The following is a 24,503-nucleotide window of genomic DNA, read 5'->3' on the forward strand; positions in this document are numbered from 1 at the left end:
TGTCGCACTCTGATTCCATTGCAGTTCCATCAGGATAAATCAGACCGTGATTTATTCGCCTCTCTCACCTTGTGATGATGTCACTTGGAAGACTAGGTCTTAGCATCAGTAGCTTTGTTTGGAGCTCAGTGTCTTCTCCATTAACTTTAATTCCTTCTAACTCACCTTTCAAGCTGTCCTCCCTGGCTGCTTCCCTGCAGCCTGTGACCCGCTCACAGACCACCCTGGTAACTCATCACATCCCCCTCCTTCATAACTATACTCCCCTTCCTCACCAGCTGCCCTGTCTCCTGCTGGAAGGAGTAGTTTACCAGCCTTTGCTGCATCCTTATTTCTTGGAGCATGCCAATCATCGGCAGCCTCGTCTCAGCTTCTAGAAGGTCGTGGATTATCTTCTTGTTGGGGTGGCTTTCCAAGGACCATGTGCAGCGGTCCCCTCTTAGTCTCCATCTCTTGGCCTTACTTAGTGCCGCTGCCTCTCTGCCTGTAAGCCTGAGTCTGCTCACCTTTGAGATCAGTGCATTTGTTACTTTCCTGTTGCTGTGATACAACATCATGACCAAGGACACCGATAGATGTAGCTTGTCTTTTACTACTTTGTGGGTTCTCCTTTTTTCCACCCTTTTTCTTCCACCCTTTCAATCCCTTAACACTAGATGAGGAGAGAGAGAGAGAGAGAGAGAGAGAGAGAGAGAGAGAGAGAGAGAGAGAAAGGAAAGGAAAGAGATCCTTGACTAAAGTCATGGGGTAGAGGGTTGGAAAGGGGGCAACATTGTTTGACAACCTCCTACTGATTAGTGTGTCGAGTTCCCTGGAGCAAGTTTGATTTTGCTGTCAGGATATCTAATTTCTTCTCTGTCTTGTTTCTTCTTTGTGCATGATACTTAAAAAAAAAACTGTGACCAACAACCAACCAACACCCCACCCTGCCTCTCAGGTCCCTAGCATTTACATGCCCTCTGAAAAGTCCCCAGAATTTCAAATATCACACAATCACTGAAACTGTCCTCAGCTGGCAAAATCCTGCCCCTGCTGGAGCACGAGGCAAACCATAAGGAGCTGTTGTGGACAAACTGAAGCAGCCCCAAATCCCACACCGGGGATAAAAACAAAAACAAGCTTATAATTTTTTTTTTTCTTACAGAAACCAAAATTCCAAACTCTCACTATCAATAGAAGCAAGAATTGATTTGTCTTTTAGTTTCAGAGGGTTAAGAGCTTATCCTGGCAGGAACAGGTGAGAACCACAAGCAGGAAGCAGAGAGAGTGAACTTGAAATGGCTTGAAGCTTTTAAACTTCAAAGTCTACCTCCCACCCCCAGTGATGTCCTTCCTAAGTCCACACCTGCTAAGCCTCCCAAACAACCCTGCCAGCTGGGGACCAAGTGGGGACCATTTCTCATTCAAGCCACCACAGTGGGGACCGTGAGCTGCCATGAGCTGGGGCTTCCATACTACTTCTGTCCTGAAACCCTCCTCCTGTGGAATATGCTTCTAGCTCTCACCTGAGTCTTTGTTAACTAATTTAAAAAAGGAATCGAAAGTTTCCACCGTCCTCTGCACGGTTGGGTGCTGTATCCCAACACCCGTAACTTCCAGTGCCAAGGTGCCTACAGCCCAACCTTGCATCTCTCTCCCTAAGAATAAAAGTATCACAGGCTGAACCCATTTTCTTTCTTCTTTAAATTTGATTTTTCTCCTATATTCTAACTGCTCACCCAAATCAGGAAACTTACTCACTTCCTTTAGCTGACATCCAAGTGCCTGTGGCAGTCAGACCCCATGCTGGCCACTGTGGACTTACTGTGTTAGTGTGTGAGAATGTACAGGGTCTGTCTCACTGGCTGCCTGCCTGTAGGAGTGATGCAGATTAGTCCTTGGAAGGTGAACGCCAGGGTCCTGGTGATTGGCAGGACCTCCCTGGGGAAGGGCATTAGAACTAAGAGTGGAAGGATAATTAGATACCCATCAGGCAGACTGGAGGTGGGGAGTAGAGGGACGAGCATGCTCGAAGGCTCTGTAGTAAGGAGAAAAGTGCTTAAGGAACACACAGGAAGGCAAGAAGGAGGCAGGACCTGGTGCCAGATGAAGCCGTGTCTGGGCAGTGCACCTCAGAGACAGCCATGGTAATTGGTACCGCATTACATTCTTAGTCTGCTTTCTACCAGATTCTGTCTTGAACCCCTCTCCCCATAATTCATTTCCACCCATCAACAAGGCAAATTGTGTCCTGCCATCTTCGAATTCATCCTGTCAGCAATGTACTAACATATGGACCAGATTAAGTTTATGCTCTAGGTTAACTGCCTCCCTTTGTCCCTCATTGTCAGGATGGAGTCAAGCCCGGTTAGCTCCCTCCAACTCACCCCTCTTCTTTGCTCCAGCTTTCTCAAATGGTTCCCAGTACCAAATGGCTATGCTCTGGAGCCACAGGTGAATCTGGCTCACCTCATGCTCTCCTGCAAGGGGTTCTTACTCTAGGAATCCATTCTCCCCTAGCTTGCACCGTCTGCTGCTGCCTGTCTCAGGTACCCCTCTCAGCCATGCCTGCTCACTCAGCCATTCCTATCTCTCCTTTATAGGCACATCTCTTTGGCTAGACTGAGAGCTACTTGGAAGAGAGGGATCTGGGCCCATTGTCTTCATGCCACTGAGCTAGCATGTATTAGCATTACACTGTTGAAGGTTTAGTGATGAAGGACAAACACCATTCAAATGAGACACAAAAGGCTCCCTCCTGAGGCACTTTACAAGGGAGTCTGGCTTCCAGGACACTTCCCTGAGCTGCCTGAATCTGGATCTTCTAGTGACCAATCACATACCTTAAGGGAGGCTCCACCCTACACCCACACACTAGGAAGGTAGGTAGACCAGGTTGGTTAGAGGCAGGCCTAAGTCTTCTCAAGCTTTAGAACTAAGAGCTTCCAGGATAATGTGGGTTCCCTGGTTTGTCGAACAGATGGTTGAGTATCCCCCACTATCCCCATTGCTTTGGACTCAGGGGCTGGTGGGGGAGTTCCCGAGAATTTGCTTCTGTAGCAAGCTCCCAGGTGAGGCTGGTAGCCCTTGTCTGGGAATCTCATGTTGAGAATCTGTGCTCTAGCAAAACATTCATTCTCCAGAGTACCACCCTCTACAGCGTTAGGAGACGAATGCCTTCAACTGGGTTTTGGCTTTGTAGGTTTTAAGGGCCATTAGTGTGAGATTAGTGTTTGTCTTAGTTTAGGGTTTCCATTGCTGTGAAGAGACACCATGACCATGGCAACTCTTACGAAGGAAAACATTTAATTGAGGCTGGCTTACAATTTCAGAGGTTCAGTCCATTATCATCATGGCAGGAAGCAGGGCATTATGCAGACAGACATGGTACTGGAGAAGGAGCTGAGAGTTCTACATCTTGATCTGCAGGCAGTGGAAGGGGACTGTGTGCCACACTTAGGTGTAGCTTAAGCATAGGGACCTCAAAGCTCACCTCCACCGTAACACATTACCTCCAACAATGCCACACCTACTCCAGCAAGGCCACATCTCCTATTAGTGTCCCTCCCTATAGGCTAAACATTCAAACACATGAGTCTACGTGAGCCACCTGTATTCAAACCACCACAGTGTAGATAGATGGATAAGATACCACAGGCTTGCCTCCACTCCCGCCTCTTATCTCTTCCACCAGTATTTCTATGTCCTTTCACCAGCCAATCAACAAACATATTTTGTAGAATGTGCATGGCAGCAGATTAGGTGGAGCTGTGGATATCAAATAAGTCAGTAGGAAAGCATCGTGAAGGGAAGACTGCAGGCATAGATGGACTCATTACTCAAGTCCCAGGGAGGAGTACCTGCTCTGAAGGGTAGGGAGTCTTCATCCCTGGAGTCCCAGGACAGGCTTCTGGAGTATTAGTGGGATAATCTTAGTGGATGGCTAGTCTGAGTGACAGTTAAGATCTTGAAATTCTTAGAAAAGAATAAAAAACAGTGGTTGGCCCAGCAAACCAGGGAACAAACCTGGGAACCCACATTATCCTGGAAGCTCTTAGTTCTAAAGCTTGAGAAGACTTAGGCCTGCCTCTAACCAACCTGGTCTACCTACCTTCCTAGTGTGTGGGTGTAGTGTGGAGCCTCCCTTAAGGTATGTGATTGGTCACTAGAAGATCCAGATTCAGGCAGCTCAGGGAAGTGTCCTGGAAGCCAGACTCCCTTGTAAAGTGAGCACAAACAGCTCACTTAGCATTGTGGGTGGATCTGCAGAGGGCCCAGGCTGCCTTGTGCAAACACTGAAAGCATCTCTAGTTTGAATCGTCACGCATCCTCATCCACCGTGTGTTTGGTGACTAAGTGGATTCACATCCAATGACCCTGTGATTTGTTGCTTATTGCCTTCAGATCATTTAAAAGGCTAAGTGGAAAAAGCCACAAGTGGGCAGAGAGTATGTCTCAAGGGCCTCTTTAGGTCCCGCTTTCTAAGTCACATGGAACTGAGATGTAAGGCACCATCTTAGTTTGGAGAGAGAGAGAGAGAGAGAGAGAGAGAGAGAGAGAGAGAGAGAGAGAGAGAGAGAGACCTTGAATTTGTAGCTGCTAGGCCCCCAGCTTGAATTTTAAACACTCATCAAGGTTGTCCAACCAATGCCAGATTCTACAGAACAGGTTGAGGGAGCAAAGTTTTTATTTTTATAAAATGTAACAAACGAGGCCGATGTCTCTTGCCCATTGGTTACCATTTATTGAACAGCTATTATGTTAGACTCTAAGATTCTTTACAAATGCTATTTATGATCTTTTAATTACCTTTAAAATAAGTATTATTGTCTTCATTTCCAGAGAAAAGGCCCCCAGAGAGAGTACGTATCTTGTCCAGTTTCACGTAGCAAAACTTTTTTACTCAGTTTTGGAAGTTGATATAACTATAAAATTGAGCCCTGATAAAGATAATTCAAAAATTAAAGCTCCATGCGTCTGAGTTCAGATGCAGTCTTATCAAGTTGAATCCAGCAGTGTGTCCATTGAATAGTACAGTCTGACCAAATGGAGCGTGTTCTAGGAGCGCAGCAATGGTTCGATAATAGGAAATACTAGGAAACCAACCTAATTCACCATCTCTGTAAACGAAAGAAAGGCCAAGCATTAGCAGATGCTTAAAGGGCAGTTGATAAAAAGTTCCCTATAATAAGATTCTAAGTCAAGAGTACTAGGAACTTCTTAAATTTAATAAAGGCTAAAAATTAGCGACAAAGTCATTCAAAGCAGTGAGACACTAGATCCAGCTTCATAAAGTAGGAGATACCCAATTCTGCCATTTGGAACCATTGTCCTGGCTATTACTCAAAACGAATTATGCTAATTAGAAGTAGTTTACTTAAATAAGAGAGAGAAGAGATGGTGCTCTATCTAATTTTGCCAACCCCAGGAGAGTCTGAGGAAAAGACAAGCTCTGAGAAGTCCTTATGGTAATGCTCAATGGTACTTCTCCTTATAGTGATGGCCATGGCCACTGAATTTGGACACCTAGAACTGGGACTTGGGGCTGGAGAGATGGCTCAGTGGTTAAGAGCACTGACTGCTCTTCCAGAGGTCCTGAGTTCAATTCCCAGCAACCACATGGTGGCTCACAACCGTCTGTAATGGGATCTGATGCCCTCTTCTGGTGTGTCTGAAGACAGTGACAGTGTACTCATACAAATAAAACAAATCTAGAACTGGGGCTTGAGCACAGGTCTGATCCCCATGAAGCATTTATGGTCTCTGGTGACAGTGATCTGGGAAACAGTCCCTCAGAGCCAGCTCATCCCCCGGTGCTCCAGCAGAGTCCTCCTGGGTTGGTCTGCTGGGAGGGCCAGTGCGACGAACATTTGGGACCACAGTTTCACTTTGAAGACCCCAAAGCTCCTGTTCTTGACAGTTCCACCCCCAAAGCCTGAGGTCTAGGCTGAGTGTGTGGGAGGTATGGACCGTCCCAGGTCACTTTGCCTGCCTTTTGCTGTCTAGGTCCTAAGTAGTTGGAATACAGAGCTACCCCCTTTCTTCTTGCCTGTAAGATGTCATTTTAGTGTTATCAGTTGTCTTTTGTCTCAAGTTGTCTCATTTTGAGAGAGGCCTGGGGTGCCAGGGGCTAATTGGAGCATTGAGGTCACAAGCTCTTGGCTACTACCGCCACCAGGATGCCTCAGTCTCATTGTTCTTGTGGTAGGGATAGAGTACATTTTCCTGGCATAAATCACAGGGTGATACATGGTGAGTCTTACCAATGGACACTTTCCTGCTTCATACAGACTCAACGACAGGGCAGCAGATGGGTCACTGCCAAGGAATGCAGAAGACCTGGGTTCCGGTGGCTTGTCCGCTGATGTGCATCCCTGCACATCAGTTCGTGTTACTGGGCCTCCTTTGCCTAGTTGATGACCTGAAATGTTGGACTGGATAGGCTTCCAGTGATAATTGGATTCAAAGTTATGATGATAATCCCCACTTCTGTGTGCTCAGTGCCATTTGCAGGGCTCTGTGCAGGGCTGGCAGTACTTGCCTAGCACCCATAGCTCCACAGCAAACACATAGTCAGACAGTGCTTGCCTAAGTACTTGGTGCTGTGTATTGTCAATGAGGTAAGTACTGTTATTCCCATTTCGTTTCTAAAGCAACAGAGGCACCAAGCAGTTCACTGACTTGCCCAGGGTTTCTGCAGGCAGAATGGTACTTACACAGCCCTTACTTAGTCTCTGCGTTCTCACACCTCTTTTGTGTCCATGAGCCAAATGGCTATAGTGGTATGGGTCTGAGGGTAGGAAAGTATTTTAAGGGGAAACCTGGCTCTGGTGTAGACAACTGGGGACCCGTTGCCCTGGAGCATGAGAGGGTGACCAAAGAAGTTGTTGACATTGTCCTTCACCATGTCTTCTCTTTGCTTCTCTAGTCTGTGGCAAGCGCTACAAGAACCGGCCGGGACTCAGCTACCACTATGCTCATACTCACCTGGCCAGCGAGGAGGGAGATGAAGCCCAAGACCAGGAGACCCGATCCCCACCCAACCACAGAAATGAGAACCATAGACGTGAGTTTCCGCTTGTAAGGTTAGGGCGTGTGGGATGGGGCGGGAAGTGTGGGGAGCGATCTTATCTGGCAGTAAAAACCCATGATGGGTCTCGGTGGTCTGCAATAAGTTGACTCCTAAGCTCAGCCAGACACCACATCTATGGCTGAGCTGAGCCATCAGCTAAGAGTAAGCAGGTCAGAATGCACGTGGTCAGCCTTGTCTCCAGAGAGAGGCAGGTGATGGATGCATGAGTGTCCAGCAGAAGGGGGCGTGTCCTCACCTGGCCATTGTCAAAGGTTAGACCTGTCCACCTTTTCCCTCAGCTTCAAAAGGTCTGTTCACAGCCATTGAGACTGACCGATATTTGTTGGTGGATTTCTATGGTTTTCCTGTATGGGTTACTACTTAGGGTACAGAGCCCACCAGCTATTGATGGCTATGTCACTTGGGATGACACTTGGCTCTGAAGACTTAAAATGATCCTGCAGATTCTTTCACTTCTCCCTCAACTTCTAGATATGAATTAGGAATCAAAGCAGAACTTAGCATTTCCTGCTTGACTAGCTCTCTACCATTTTTATGGTTTCTGGGCTGACAGAAACCTCAAAGCAGGATGCGGTCATGGAATCTGTTAAGCTTGCTTCAAGACTTGGGTCTTACGGAGATCACTGGAGGGAAGGGTATTCGTGGACATACGGTGTGGGTGTGGGCTTTGCTTTCTTTATGCAATTTGTTGGTACATATTCTTTTTTTTTAGATATAGTTTATTATTTCATGTATATGAGCATTTTGTCTGCATACATATGTGTGCTTGCTCTACGTGCATGTACAGTGCCTACTGATGTCAGAAGAGTGTGTCGAATCTCCTGGGACCGAAGTGACAGATGATGGTTGAGAGCCACCATGTGAGTGCTGGGAATTGAACCTGGGTCCTCTGGAAGAGCATTAAGTGCTCTCAACCACTGATCTACCTCTCCAAACCTTGATATATTAAAGTGAACCAATAATCTGACTTTTAAAAGTACCCAGACTCTAAATTTAAAGTTGACTCCTGTGTGGTTGAGTCAGTTTAACTGACTGATGCCAGATGGGCACTGTCACCAGGTATTTGAAATAATGGATACACCTTTGTCCAAGACTTTTGTTTGGATTTGTGTGTGCTTCTTGTTCCACATCCCATGCTCTCTGGTACTGCTGACTTCGTTATTAGTGTGCTATGGCTAACACAGCCAAATAGCTCAGACCCAGAGTCTTAAAGTACAGAAATTAGTTTTTCATAGTTCTGGGGGCTTGAAAACCCAAGGTCAAGGTACTATCAGTGTTGGTTTCCTTAACTCCTCTCCTTGGCTTGCAGATGGCTGTCCTCTCTCTGTGCACATATGTTCTGGGGTCTTGGTTGTTTGTTTGCTTGTTTGTTTTTTGTCCATGTAACCTCTTCTTATAAGGTCACCAGGCAGACTGGACAGGACTCACTCTAATGCTGCCTCTCTGTTTGTCTCTCTGTCTGTGTGTATGTGTGCCTCTGTCTGTCTGTCACACTTGCATGTGCTCTCAGTTGGTCTTCACCTTACTTTTTGAGTCTGAATCTTTCACTGAATGTAAAATTCACTGATTTGGTGAGCCTGGCTGTGGAGAGAGCGACAGAGGTCACCTGTCTCTGCCTCCTGAGCGCTGGGATTATAGGTGTGTCTAGCTATTTCCATCTTTTTGCATAGATTCTAGAGGTGTCTATACTCAGGTTGTCATGTCCACTTTACCAGCTGAGTTGTCTCCCCAGCTCCAATGGTCTCATTTTTACCTTTACTTTGTTTATTTTTAAAAGAAGATTTATTTTCACTTTAAATAATGTGTATGTGTGTATGTGTGTGTGTGTGGGTGTATACGCACATGAGTGGAGTGCATGTGGAGACCAGAAGAGGGCATCAGATCCCTGACTGGAGTTACAGGTGGTTTTGAGTCACTCTATGTAAGCTCTGGACGCTGAATAAGAACAGTGCACTCCCTTAACCACTGAGCCACCCCTCCAGCACTTTAATTACTTTCTTTATCTGTCTCTAGCTCTATTAGAACTAAATGCCAAAGTACTAGAGGTTAAGCTGCAATATAGGAATTTGGAGTTGGGGAAACCACATCTTGTGACATTAATTTGTTTCCAACTTTGAGGGTTCAAGCTTTTAATGTGACAGACCCTTGTCTTCTCACCTCCTGTTGCCATCTGGGCAGAATCTGGGAAGCAGGGCTGGAGGAGGAGGATGGCTCCGCTCTTTCTGCACCAGATCTGGGTCTCTATGACACCCAGCCTGTCCTTTGGGAGAGCTTTCCTTTTCTATCAGGGAAGAAAGCCTATCTGTACTGAGGTGGCTGGCAATACCTGTTCTCTCCTTTCCCGCCTCTGGTCTAAGTGTCCAGGGAGTCAATGAGGAGCTGTTGCCTCCTACCAGGAAGAGGCTGGAAATGATTTTTGGTTTTAGGTGTTATCTGGAAAGCGGAGATTAGTGACTCGTCTTCTCTCCAAAGTGTCTCTTCGCCTTTTCCCTCAGTGCTGCAGTGCTAGCCTATCTCTTGCGTCTTTTCAATGTCTGGCCGCTTGTTCCTGTGTGCAGGCATCCCGTTTAGTGGTGTTCAGATGGCTTTTCCTTTGTGTTGTATTTGCCGCAGTTCTCCTGTAGAGTCCCATAGCCAGCAGTGTTTGTGCACACACATGCATATATGTATGTACATGTGCAAAGCCTTGGCGGTGGCAGTAAGTGGAAGGAGGCGGCCCACTTCCTGGCTGTTCCTGAGGTCCCCTCTGGCTAGGCTTCTGTGGTCAGCACCGACGTTCTTTGTTCTTTCAGTCAGGATCTTGAATGCAAAATTATCAGTAGATGTCTGTGTCCTCCTTAGGTGTTCCTGGCAGAGTCCATGGGCTTGCTTAGTAAGGAAACTGCCTTTTCTTTTCCAATATGGAGACATGTCCCATGCTTGTCGCTATCCATCTGTGGGCTTATGGGTAAGCAACACGCTCCAGTTCATCTTTGTCTGCTTGCCTTTCTCACCTTGTTGATGAGACACCAGCCTCTCACACAGCATCATATGACTAACCAAAGAAAAATAGCCATATCTGGGCTCACCTAGGTCCTCCTCATACAAAGATGGTTCCAGAATCCCCAGAAACACCCTTGATTTTGCTTGATTTTTTTTGTTGTTGTTGTTTTCTCACAACTTCACCCCTGAGAACTCCATGACCAGCCCTAATTTCATGCACAGGGAAGTGGATGCAGCAGACAAGCTCTTAGTGTCTGGAGACGCCATCTTCCCTTAGGCTCAGTTTCTCTGAACAAACCCTGTGGCAGCTGCTCACCCTGGCTTCGGAGGGCCGCACGCACATACCACTGATTTGCTTGCTGCTCCGAATGTGCGCTCTGTTTCCTCCCACATGCCCCTGGTGAGCAGGCCCCCCGCCATTTTCCTGTGAGCACTAATTGCTGGCATCATTAACACCCAGTTATTAGCCGCTCTCACTGTTTGGGGCTTGGAGTGGGTTCCCATCCATACTGCCCCTAAATGCCACTGGGCTGTGTGGTGAACTGGATGTGACAGCTCAGCAGCATTCTGAGGGCTCTGCTCAGGCCCCTAGCCAGGCTTCCAGACCGGGGGAGGGAGGGAGGGAGAGAGGGAGGCAGAGAGCTTAATCCTGGAGGCTAATGCTCCCCGTGAGAAGGTCTGGATGCTGGCAAATGTATTAGTGGAGCTTCAGGGTGAGCCAAGCTGGTGCCATCAAAAAAGAGCCCCACAGATGCAGGAGTATGCAGGCCACAGGCAACTGGTTCACACCACCCATGGACATAGGCCATAGTGACCTTTTGACTTTGGTACTCCCCTGTCCCCCTGCTGTCTCTTGCTCCATCCCCCTTCACCTGTATCCCTAGCAGAGCCCATGGCTCATCCCCACACCTGCCACCCCTTAACTGAAAGGGTAGAGTGGCCAGCTAGTGTGAGCACTGACCATCCTTTTTCTCAGCCCTTGCTGCCCTGACATGCCAGCTCAGCAGTTAGCTGTCACCTCCGTGGTCCTTCTGCCTCCCACCTCCACCCCAGAGGGTGTGGTCTTGCCATCATTCCTCCCCCACTCTCTCATTTCCCTCCTGAGTGTCCATTTCCATGTTTCTTTGTTCTGTGCTTGAGGCTCTCTGCCTCAATGGCAGATGTGGAACTGGAAATGCTTGGATCTCAGAGCCCTTCCCCCTGAGGAGAGATGACATTTCTGATGGGGGTTCTTCCTTTGGGCTGCTGCCCTTCTCCCCAGATGAGGCTAGGGCTTTCTTTTTCCCCCAGTTTCTCTTGCCACCTTCATCTCTACTTATAGCTATGGTTACAGATGACTAGAAGGGGAGGAGTCAGGACTGCAAGTGTACCACTCAGGCTCTCCGCTGCGCCTCTTGCAGGGCAACTTTAGTTAGCAGGATTAGGGCTCAAAATCTCAACAACCCAGGCCCACAATTTCAAAAGTCTTTTAAAAATCCCTTTAGTTTTTTCTGCACGATTGGAATCTACTATAGATAACTATTTTTAGGATACTTTTTGGGGGTAAGAATGAGATCAAAGTCTGGGATTTAAGCATAAAAACAGTGTAAATAAATTAGTGTTCATTCATTCATTTATTCATTCACTCCATCCATCAGTAGCATGCAACCATCCACCAATCCATCCATCCACCCACCCATCTACCCACTCATGTATCTACCCACCCACTCATGCATCTACCCACCCACCCACTCATGCATCCAACCACCCACCCACCCACTCCTGCATCCAACCACTCATGCATCTACCCACCCAACCACTCATGCATCCAACCACCCACCCACCCACTCCTGCATCCAACTACCTACCCACCCACTCATGCATCTACCCACCCACTCACTCCTGCATCCACCCACTCATGCATCCACCCACCCACTCATGCATCCAACTACCTACCCACCCACTCATGCATCTACCCACCCACTCATGCATCCACCCACCCACTCCTGCATCCAACCACCCAGCCACTCATGCATCCAACCACCCATCCACTCATGCATCCAACCACCCACCCACTCCTGCATCCACCCACCCACCCACTCATGCATTTACCTACCCACCCACCCACTCATACATCCACCCACCTACCCACCCACTCATGCATCTACCCACCCACCCACCCACCCACCCACCCACCCACTCCTCCTGCATCTATCCATCCCTGAGCGTGGTGCCCATGCAGTGAATTGACTAAGTACTGTCACTGAGAGGCAGAGGTATGCAAGAGTCGGCCTCATCTTTGAGAAGCTGGGTTTCAGATGGGAGTGGGCAGTGGGTCATGAATGAAGGATGCACTTGCCTAAGGCTCAGAGTTACTGTGTGCACTCCATGTCATGAGGCAGGGGTGCTCTTGGTGGGATGCTGGCCTTGCTTGTTGACTCACTGGACATGGACATTCTCAGGTTCCACCAGCAGATAGTCCAAGGGTAGGAACCAGTGTGAAGGGTAGTCTGGTGTATGCTAGAGCTTAGGGCCACTGCCCTGTGAGGTTTCAAAATGAATGCATATACGGGTGAAGGGAAAGGGGCCTGTGGTAGCATGGCATATTCATACAGTCGATAGCAGCCAGGTCTCAGGGTAGTGTTGAAGCCAGGGCTGAATGGGACACCACAATTGGAGGCATTTTCACTGCAGAAGTTTTATTCTATGGGAACTATCAGAGCCATTCTTCTGAGGAAAGAGAGGATTTATTTTTTTAAATTTATTTAATAGCATAGATAAATATATGCTTTTAAACTAAACTTGGAGTTCTTAAGAGGGAATTGTTTTTTAGTACTGTTCTATAAAATTTATCTCGTTTGTTTTTCAGGCCCATGTAATTGAAGTTGGGATGTCCTAGGTCCGTGGAGGTCAGACTCCTGTGCAGTGGTCACATGTTGGTTCAGAGTTAAGCTTCCCTTTGTGTCATTCTTAAGAGGAAAATGCCCAGAGCCAGTGTGCTGTTGAGGGCAGGGTGCACTTTGTAGAACTGTAAGGGGAGAGCTGAATTGATTAAGGGTAATGTCTGCTGATTAGATAATCTGGAAATTAGTCTGATAATGTGCAAATTATCTAAGAGCAGTACATGATGTCATTGCCACACTGCTGGGAAAAGTCGAGCAGATGTTTGTCTTCTGACATGCTCATCCTCTGCCGTAGGCCCAGGGGCAGCTAGCACAGGCTTCAGAGGATGAAGAACATCTTAAAAACGTGCTTGAAAATCTTGGGTATCTCTGAAAGGTGTGTGAAAAAGCTAGAAAAAAACCTGTTTGGCCCACTACCTAGTGAGTGTGGTAATGGTATGGGAGCCTTGGCTACAGGGGAGGCGAGACAGGGCAAGATGTGCAGCTCTTTCTGAGGAGGTCATCTCCCCTCCTGCTTCCCCAAACAGCACGTTTGAAAACCAGCAACAGATGTTCTTCTGATGAGTTAGGATCTAAATCGTTTGCTGGTCACAAAGCAAGAAGCCTGAGGGGTTGCAGGAGTTGCTGGGATTTGTGGAGATGTAGGTACCTGGAGGCATTTCTCAGCCTTGTGGCTGAGTGGATAGTGATGCATCGGAAGTGATTGGTCCAGGGTGTGATCTATGACCTTCTCACCTTGCTCCCCACTGCTCTGTGGATGTGGGTCAGCTACTGACACCTCCCTCTCCTTAGTTGCCTCATCTGTAACAGGGAAGTACCCACTCCGGCCTCGTGGACTTTGTGTGCGTTTTCAATGAGACAAAGGGGTGTGGGATTGGCACTAAGCCTGCTCATTGTGAGTAGTCATGTCTCATCCCTGTCCTATTTGGACCAGCAGAGCGTGTCTGTGACCACAGATGGTTAATCTGGGTCAGGGAGTCCAGTTGAGGCAGCGTGAGGGGCCTTTTCTGACACTGATGCTAAGTGCCCCTGAGGACTCATTGGCATCCGTGGAAATGAACAGAGCCTGACCTGGCCCCAACATATCCTTTGCTAAATCTTAGAAGTGGCACCAATTCTTCTGTCCAAGCAGAGCCCAAGTATCTTCGCTTTACACGTACCCAGTTGTGGTGATATGTACATCAGGCCTCCCTTTGGGACAACATATGGTCGTTGTCCTTGGAGAACTTTTAGGGTATCAAAATAAAAATAAGATAGATGCATGAAACCCAGGGAGAGAAAGAGGAGGCCTGGACCCCAGCCAAGGGTGCCCTCTCCTATTCACGGATCCATTTTCCTGGGGCCGACTGTCCACACGCTGACTGTGGCTGAGCCTCTCTGACTTCTCTCACACTTATGCCATGATTACATAGGATGCTCAGGAATGAGGACTTCTACAGGCTGACCAGCACCAGTGACAGCAATAGCACTTGCTCTAGCATATCTCGAGTGTCGCAGGTAGCGTTCAGACTGCTATGCTCAGTTCATCCATTGGTTACAATAACCCTATAAGGCAGGTGCTGTCTTGCCCAGAAGCACACAAGGACCAGGGGATGTTCCCGTGGATGTGGCATGAACGTGGCTTTGTGAGTTTATCTCTGTTTTTTGGGAAAGCTTATTTATGTAGGGCTTTGGTTTTCCTCCCGTTTCATTAGAAGTGAGGCGGCGTTGCATGCAGGCAGGAGAGAGGGAAGGGAGTGAGGGAAAAATCTATTAGGTGCCTGGCAGTTTTCACACATCATCTCATGTAATGCTCACAAGTCCAAGTGGCACGTGTGAGAATTCTCATTTTACAGGGGAGAAAATGGAGGCTCAGAGAGGTCTGAGTGACTTGTCTCAATGCACTCAGTAAGCTGGAAAGCTGAGCTGTGCTGGGCTCTGTCAGGGCACTGGAATCCCAAGGGATGGAGCCCAGGCCCAGGCTTCTGGGCCTTTTTCATGGACCTACTGATGATGTCCCTCTTAACTGGTTAGTTTGCTGTCAACTGCATCTTACTACACAGTGGTTTTACAGGACAGACAAATGCATTAACAGACCATGCCTTTGTTAGCTTAGTCTGCCTCTTAGTTTATGTCTTAGTTAGGTTCCTATTGTAGTGATAAAATACCATGCCAAAAAGAACTTAGGGAGGAGATAGTTTATTTAACCTTGCATATTTAGTTAACAGTCCACTGATGAGGGAAATTAGTGCAAGAACTCAAGCAGGACAGGAATCTGGAGGCAGGAACTGAAGCAGAGACCATGAAAGAGTGGCTTGTTCCTAGTGGCTTGCTCCTAGTGGTTTGCTCATCTTCTTTCTATAATGCCCAGAACCAACAGCCCAGGGGTGGCACTGCCCACAGTGATCTAGGCCCTCCCATATCAATCAGCGATTAAGAAAACGCACCAAAGGCTCACCCACAGGCCAATCTGGTGGGAGCATTTTTCTCAATTTAGATCCTCTCTTCCAGAATGACTCAAACATGTGTCAATAAGACACAAGAACTAGCCAGCACAGTTTGCTTTCTGTTGATGCTGATTAAAACCAACTTGGGGAAGAAAGAGTTTATTTTAGTTTGCAAGTTTGAGAACATCCTCTAGGATGATGCCAAGGCAGACACTCAAGGAAACACTTGAAGCAGAAATCAGAGCAGAGACTGTGGAGGAATGCTGCTTACTGGCTGTACCCTCTGACTTGCTTGGCTACCTTTCTTATGCAATCCACACATTCCTGTCTAGGGATGGTACTGCCCACAGTGGACCCTCTTATATGAACTGCCAGTCAAGAAAATACTTTACAGGTAATGCCCACAGGTCAATCTCATGGAGATAATTCCTCAGCTAAGGGTTCTTCTTTTCAGGTGTGTCAAAGTGATAACCAAGATTAACCAACCATTGAAGACTGCCATAACAGAATTCTAGACTGAGTGGCTTAAACAACAGAAGTCAACTTTTCACAATGCTAGAGATAGAAGTCCAGGATGGAGATGACAGCAGAGTTGGTGGTGTCCTGTTAGGATGTCATCCTTGGTGTAGATGAGCCACTGTCTTGCTGCTCTCACACAGCCTTTCCTCTGTGTGTACAGACACAGAGAAAGACATCTCTTTGGTCTCTTATCCCCAAACCCATCACGATGGCCCCATCCTCACAGTCTCACCAAATCTATTTACCTTCTAAAGACCCTGGTTCCAAATGACATCACACTAGGCATAGGGCTTTACCATAAGCTCTGGGGGGGGGGGGGGTCATGTGGACACACCTGGATCCACCCCAGATACATTTAGTTCTTAGAATTCTTGGATGACTTGTTGCTATTTGTGATGGTCATATGGGCGGACCTCACCCTTCATCTTACAAAGTCTCAATGAGTCTGTAATCTACAAGCATTAGTATAGTAAAAACAAAACAAAGCTCCAATATCGCACTAGTGATTTTCCTGAGCCTTTCTCTCACCATTTTTAAGCCCTTTTATAACTTACTTTTTTTTTTTATGCCCATGGTGAAAATTTTAGATTGCATCTTTGGCTGTTATTTTTATTAACCCCCATATCAGATGATCCTGAAAAATATATACATGCCCGTCTCCTCCTTTCTATCTCCTGGCCACCACCGGCTTGTGCATGTGTCACTACAAAGCTCTATTCCCCTGTCCTCCAGGCCTCTTCTTGCCTTGTATAGTCTATTCTTCACAGAGCCACCAGATTGGTCTTTTTTACATTTTTATTTATTATTTTTATGTGCATTGGTCTTTTGTCTGCACGTGTGTCTGTGTGAGGGTGTCACGCACCTGTCACACACCCTGAAATCATTTTGAGCTGCCATGTGGGTGCTGGGAACTGAACCCAGGTCCCCAGAAGAGCAGCCACTGCCCTTAACCTCTGAGCCATCTCTCCAGCCTCCCCCAGAATGCTCTGGTAAAGGGATAAAGTAGATCATAGCATACTTTGCTCACATGTGTGCACAGTCTGTACTTCTCATACAAAGCCCTTATGCTGGCTTCTTATAGTGTGGTTAGGAGTATCAGCACCACCTGGGACTGTGGTGACTGGCTCAGCCAGCTCCCCCAGGAAACCCCTGGTCTAAGGCAAACCTTGACGGTTGTCCATCTTACTGGGCATCTTACAGGGAAGCTCATAAGAGATGAGTTTTCAGGTCCTTCCCTAGCTCTTTGAATTCCAATTTGAATTTTAATGGACTCCCAAAGTGATTTTCACTTCTTTTATAATTTTACTTTCTTTGTACATGGAGGTGGCACATGTCAAAGCATGCACATGTGGAGGGAGGCTACTTTGTGGTGTGAGCTCTCTTTTTTTCACCATGTGGGTCCTAGAGTTCAAACTCAGGTTTCAGGTTTAGTGGCAGATACCTTTACCTACTGAGCCTTTTGTTAACTTCCCCAAGTTTTTGAATTTGAGAAGCCCCGCTCTATAAAATCATGTATTATACAGTATTACATATAGCTCTTGGCTCTCTCTCTCTCTCTCTCTCTCTCTCTCTCTCTCTCTCTCTCTCTCTCTCTTCACACACACACACACACACACACACACACACACACACACACACACACACACTGCTAGACTTTTGGACTTGGGTTTCCTGAAGGCGTGGTTGTATGTTGTGGGAGGGGCTAGTCGAGGGGTACACTGCCTGGTTTCAGAGCCAAGATAGTCATTAACTTTTGCTGTGGACAAGCTGCTTTGCCTGCTTGTACCTCAGGTATTATCTATGTAAAATCATAACAATGATGATGTTGCCTTATATCTATGATGAAGACATAGTAAGTTAAGTCATTGGAAAGCACCGTGTCAGCAGAAAATGTGTGTGCCATAAGGCGGGTAGAGCTGCAACATGTCCCACGAGAGCTCTGTGTGCTATTTTAGATCTGAAATGTTCCTTCAAGGCCCATGTGTTGAAGGCCTAATCCTCAGCCCACAGGGCTTTTGAGGAATGATCAGATCTGTAGAGGAGGGTAGACATAGTGGGAGGAAGGGAGGCCATTGTGTGTTTGGGGTGTGTGTGCCTTTAAAGGGGACATCGTAACCCTTGCTACTTCCTGTCTCACTTTGCTTCCTGGCCACCACAGGTTGAATAGGTCTCCTCTGTCATATTCCTCTCTCCCAACCATACTGAATTGTACTACTACAGGCCTGAAGTAACCAGCAGTGAGACCTGGATCCTCCTGTCTCTGCCTCTCAGCATCAGGATCACAGATGCACATGGTGCCCAGCTTTTCCCATGAGTGCTGGGCTTTCCATGCTTGTATATAGCTGTTTTATCCACCGTACCATCTCCCTAGCCCTCCACTTTGTGGTTTGATATAGGATCTCTCTCTGTCCTGGATTCTTGGATTAGGCTGGGCTAGCTGGCTAGTGAGCCCCACAGATCTACCGTGTTTGTCTCCCCAGTACTGGCATTACAAATATGGATCTCCACATCTGGGTCTTGATGTGGGTTCTGGGAGTCATAAGTCAGGTCCCCGTGCTCATTGACTGAGCTGTTCCCCCTGTCCCAATTTTCCTCAGTACTCTGTCATATGCAGCAAACCTCCCTGGCTCCTATCACCTGCCTCCTTCCTCGTTCTCCATGTGTATCTTGCTTAAGCCACCATGCTTGGGCTTTGCTGCCTATTGGTCTCCTATTCTCTTGGTCTTTTCCTAATCCCTAGGTCTGAAGCATGAGGCTCAGCCTTTTCTTTTTCTTTAAATACTCTATTTTTAGTCAGTTGGACACAGACAATATGAGTCCTTTTGCAGACTGAGTTCAGAGGTGGTGATGGTAGGGAGATCACCCCGGCCTGGCACATGTCCCCCGTGAAAAGGCTTCTGTGAATATGTGTGTATGCTTTCACTAAGTGTTTATTATCAGCTTGGTGACAATCTTATGTGCCAGGTGCTGGGAACACAGAGAAGAAAGGCTGTGCTCCTGGCCTCAGGGAGCTCCCGGCTAATTGGGAGAGAGACACAGGCATGAAAGGATGAATGCCAGCATCCCTTTGGGTTGGGATAAATTCTCCCACCTGCCTTTTCTTCTACACTATTCTAATCCTTAGGCAATAGACACAAAAGGACATTAAATAGTCCTCTAACACATTGCTTGCTCTAGACAGGTGTGTGCAGTGGTTCCTAGAGACTTCCCCCTGTGTGCTGCAGCTGCCTCAGAGATGCCATCCCGCCAACCCTGCCTTTAACTCCTCAGCACCTTGTGTCCAGTTTCCCTGTGGCGTGTGCTGCCTTCCAGCTCACTTTGTCTCTTGTTGTCCTTGGCGTTCCACAGTATGGCAATTTATCAGGCTCGTTCATAAACTTGAAGACTTATTAAATCAGCCCTGGTCCTTCCCTTCTCCATACAGACTGATCTCAGTGCTATGGTTGTTCTCCACTGGCATTCCCTCCCTAACCTCACCCTCCCCTCATGCTGCTGTTCTCAGCGATTGGTGGCCAACAGGCAGGGGAAGAGGACTCTTGATGGCCCAACAGTCCTGTGGTGAGCGGACCTCGGTGTTCATTTCCCAAAGGAGCTCCTGGATCTTGTCTCTGTGCATCCAGGGCGAAAGGCATTGTTCGCCTTCTTCCTGGAGCCCAGAAGCAGGGCCTGGTTGCTATGTGGTGGCCACGGACCAGCCTGAATGGAATCCCAACACTTTTATTCCTTGGATCTGTGGGATTTATTTTTTCATCAATTCTAGGGAGGCAGTGAGAGAGGTGGCAGGCCTTGGGGATAATTTATATGAGTAAACACGTAAGGAGTCGGGCAAGCGCGAGCATGAGAATTAAGGCCATTTATCGAGGCTTTGATGCTCAGCTTGCCCTCTGGTCCAGCCTTCCCCACAGTCTTGATCACACCACTTTTAACCCTCTCCTGGCTCTGTTCCACACTGAGCTGCTTCTGTCTCTGCCCAACTGCCTTCCCTTCCCTGTCTGCTGCTTGCTTCTCTGCCCCTCCCACAGCCCTCATTAAAGGCTGGGAGAAGGTAGTGGAGGTGGCAGAGGCCTCCAGCTGAGGCCTGCTCACTGATTCTAAAGGGAAGGCACATTGGCTTATGCTCTCCCTCCTCACCCTCCCTGTCTCCAAAGCTGCTTCCTCCAGCCTGCCTTGTCCACTGTGTCTTCCATGGCCAGCCTGGGGCAGCCTTTCTGCACGTCCTCTCTCCCACTCCCCTTTTCTTTACTCTGTCTTCTAAAGATGCGCCGCACAGCCAAGTGGTACCAGGCTAACATGCTTTACACTTGAGAGATGGAGTAATAACAGGTGGCAAGAGCAGAGGCTGCTGGAGCCCAGGATTCTGGTTGCCATGGAAACATGTCAGACCTGTAGAGGGACACAGGAACTGTCAGCCATGGAGGGTGGTGGGGGAACAAGCGAGAGGGGTTAGGAGAGGCACATCTTTTCCTGGAGGACTCTGCTTGTGGCTCCCCATTTTTTCCAGGTGCTATACACCCCAACCAAGCAGGCTTTGGATAAAGAGCTGCAGGATGGGGGGCTGGAGCTTGAGCGAGCTAGTGGACACTAACATGGCTTCATGCTTGTGCCCAGCAGGTCCTGGCAGGCAGCCTGAGCATCTGCTCAGAATGGGAAGCCATGCCTTTGTGCGTATGCCAGGAAGAAGCATCAACTTCTGGCCTGCTTCCTCTTTCCCCAGGACACCTGGGATATGGTTCTAATCTCTCCAGGAGAGAGGTGACTGATGGTGGCCTGGCTGTCCCACCAGTCATTGTGTTTATGAGTGACAGGTAACATTGCAGGAGGGATGACATTAACAGGAGGGAAAGACAGCCCTGTCATGGATTTGGGGCTTTGTTTTCCACAGATAGAAAATGTAATTTAACCATTAGGTCCTGTATCATCCTAATGTCCCCTGCTCTCACTTCTCTGAGCGTGGTGGCTAGACTCTTGGAACTTTGGTCATCTCATCTGTCAATCCCACTTCCCACTGGTTCATAAACTGGTGAAATAGCATATGCTGGACATGTCAGATAGACATTTGTTTCTTTTGCTTTGTTTTTCTTTGAGTTATTTGAGTACATCCCCCACTTCTGTTCTTCCCCCTGCATCTATTCATGGGCTTTGTTCCTGATCTCCATTTGGTTTTTTTTTTTTTTTTTTTTTTTTCCCCTTTGAGGTTTTCTTGATTTATCTTCCCCAGGTAAATTTCAGAACTCTCAAGGCTCACTTCCCTTTCTTGGCAGCCCACCTGTATCTTTTCTATGATCTCAGTCATGAACGTCAATCAACAGTAAAGCAAATCCATCCTTGTGGACACTGCCATCAAGACACCACCAGGGTCTTTGTCCTCCCCACTGTCTTATTCTATCAAACGAGACTCAATTTCCCATACGCAGAAGTGGAAACTCTATTTAAGTCCTACTTGCAAGGTCTGGGCAAGCCCCTTATTTATAGTAAAACCTTTTTATAGTGATCTCATTTATAGTGCCTGGAAATTGCATGTGGCTAGGTCAGGCCATAGGCCAGTGTAGCCATAGTGCGAACTATGGCTGAATGCTCTTTGCCATGAGTCTCTGGAATTCTCCAGAGAAGTGTTTTCACAGACTCATCCAGGATAGATCACATTAAATTTAAGTTCAAAAGAAATCTCTGCTTTTATCAGGCCAATTGAAATAATTTCTATCATCTCGAGCTTTATAATTAATATATTGGGTGAGTCAAATAGACTCCAAAGAGATTTATGAAATGCTTGGTGTACACTGTATGGCCAGAAAGTGTTTGCTTCCAGACCTCCTAGGAGGTTGAGAAGTGGGAATTTCTGGGCATATAGGCGCCTGGGGATGAAACCTGTCTTTTCTTTCATCACTGAGACCTAGAGTCAGCACCTTAATCTCTTTGCATTTTAGTTACCTCATCTTTCAAACAACTTCTACTTCACGTAGATGCTGTAGGAAGCAACACAATAATATACACCTGGCATCTAGCAGATAGACCTAGCTCCCCCCTGCCCCTGCGTAGCTCTGTAGTCGGTATCTGCTTCTCTTCTTTCTCAGCAAGCCATCGAGTCACAGGGATGCTACGTGGGTAGGTGTGACCTGCTGTCACTCCTCCCGAGGTCATGAGTTCTGGTTTTATTCATCAGCCAGGCTTTCGTTGCTCTGGTAAACACCTCAGAGAAATGATCCAAAGGAGGAAAGATTTATTTTGGTTCAAAATTTCAGAGGTTTTGATCAAAAGCTGCTAGGTTCTATGTTTTTAGGGTTATAATGAGGCAGGGCCTCAAGGTGGGGGCCATAGTGGAGCAGAGCTTCCTACTTCAGATAGTCAGGAAGCAGAGGAGCTTAACAGGAAGGTGCCAGGGCCTTGCCACCAGCAGGGACTGACCCTCTTTCTCTGGTAAGTCTACACCTTTACAGTTCCACAACCTCCCAAAGACGTTTTTGGATTTTGAACGTACCACTGGATCAGATCATTGATTAGGTCAGAACCTGTACGGTCCAGTCACTCCCCTCAAAGTTCTACCTTGGAAAACTGCTGCCTTGGAAACCAAACTTTCAACATACACTGCTTCATACCGAACCGTAGTAGTTGTGTGTATTAGTCTTCTGGCAGTTCAGGACCTTCAGCCCCCCCACTCTTGCAGACTGTGGGAGTTGTTTGTGAGTCCATCTGTTTGGACATGGACTGACTCTTTGAGGAGTCAAGAAATAAACCAAAAGCAATGAGAGATTGCTCGGCCACAGGGAAAGCCGGTGCCATGCTCTGTATGCAGGAAGACGATCCCAGGTGCATCGTATGATACCCGCTTATACCTTTGTCACCTTTTAAAGCCATTCATCCCACAAATTGTTGGTCACAAGCCAGTACTGCAGGTGGCCCAGCAGTGAATCTATCTGAAGGAAAGGATCATTATGTGTGACTATATGAGGCATCCTTTGCCTTACCAAGATACATGATAGTGATACCAACACAGTGCCCTCCTCAGGGCATTGCTGGTTGGGAGTAGGGAGGGTCCATGGATGCGCTTGTGCTCTCCAACCAATCTTGAATATCAAAAATCATAAAGAGAACCAATGTATATGCTATTAGCTCATACCTTGTCATTTTACTGGAATGGAAGGTAGGATACTTTGAGCCTATTGCTGCAAGAAGAGAGACCTCAACCAAAATTAAAACATCACTGTTACTGCCCCCTCCCCACCACCCCTTCCCCTGCCTTGTGGTGCTCTCCTGCTGAGCTACACCCCTCCCTCACTGTCACTTTCTAAACTGGACCATTGCTAAAGCAACATTTCATCCCTCACCTCCTCTTATCACAAGTGTACATATTGAGGTCTACCTGCCTCACTCCCTTATGCAGACACTTTATCTTTCTGTATATAAAGGGACACTGCTTTGACACCATATCACCTCTTTAAAACCAGGATCCCACACGTGCCAGACAAACGGTCTACTAATGAGCTATACACCCAGCCCTCTTGTAATTTAAATTTTGAGAGAGGGTACCATAAGTTGCCCAGCCTGGCTTTTGACTCCCCTTGGCAAGCCCTGAACTTGTGATTCTTCGGTCCCCACCTCCCAAGTAATTGGGATGGCAGGCCTGTATCACCAGGTCTGACTTTGAGCTCTTGATTCAACAGAATATTCTGCCTATGGTCCCTTTGGTGAATACTGTAAAGAATAGTCTGGAAGTTATTAGTCTCTGTATTTTTCCCTCTTCATCTTTCTATATTATCAGGGAATACAGTGAATTGAAGGCATTTAGATTTTTGGGTGTCAGAAGTATGTTGAGAACAGGGAAGAAATCTGATATTACAAGACTCTGTATATGTATAGAAGAAAGACTGGGACCCAGGGACCTTTTTGGCATAGTGTATATAGGATTTTTTTTTTCTTGTATGTGAGCAGTTACTCAGATGTAATTATCACTGTACACTTTGTGTCTGGTTCACTCAATTGTGAAACTTGGTGTGTCACCTTAATATTACCCAGCTCTCATTCATTTCTACTACTTAATAGACTTCAGTGTTGCTCTTGAAGAGGAAACCGTAAGCTTATCTGCTTAAACACACTTAGAGTTTTCTCTAGAAAGTATTGAAAATGGAGAAGAGGGCAGTGGAGGAAAAAGGCAGAGAGGGCAGAGCATACCTCACAGGCAGGTGCCCAGGCCTCGGGCAAAGCCACTCTGCTAGCTCTGCTCAGACCTTTGAGATGCAGTGGTTAGGGAAGGAAAGCCCATCCTCAAAAAGACCACGAAAGGGTTGCCCCTTCCCCTGCCTCCCCCAAGCAGAGGATTGTCTGCCTGCCTGAAGATGGAAATCGATGACTTAGAAACTGATTAAACAATTCAAATATCAACTGATAAACGAATTAACCCTCTGTAATGTAATTCCACTAGCCTTTGTCTTCCGCCTCTCCCAGGTAAGTTTTCTATTCCTGGAGGCAAAGCAAAGGCATGGAGGAAGGGAAGGCCGGAGGGAATCCTATTAAAGGGGGCGAATCCGTTTATCACTTACTGTCTGGCTAGTATTTCTGCTCACATATCTGCTTCCTCTTCACAGATTCGTACCCTATGGGACCCTGATTAACGTTAGCCAGGGAATA

At 47.2% G+C, this 24,503-nt stretch overlaps 1 protein-coding gene across 7 annotated transcripts in view; it reads left to right on the plus strand.

The window, feature by feature from the left end:
• Dpf3 (double PHD fingers 3) overlaps positions 1–24,503 on the plus strand; it is a 270,465-nt gene that overhangs the window by 181,015 nt on the left and 64,947 nt on the right. For all 7 annotated transcript variants that reach the window (XM_076921762.1, XM_076921768.1, XM_076921767.1 and 4 more), the window contains exon 7: positions 6,908–7,045. In XM_076921762.1, the coding sequence (XP_076777877.1) occupies positions 6,908–7,045 (138 nt within the window). The remainder of the gene's footprint in view (positions 1–6,907; positions 7,046–24,503) is intronic.

This window comes from Arvicanthis niloticus, chromosome 23 (genome assembly GCF_011762505.2).
Source record: "Arvicanthis niloticus isolate mArvNil1 chromosome 23, mArvNil1.pat.X, whole genome shotgun sequence".
Lineage (NCBI taxonomy): Eukaryota > Metazoa > Chordata > Mammalia > Rodentia > Muridae > Arvicanthis > Arvicanthis niloticus.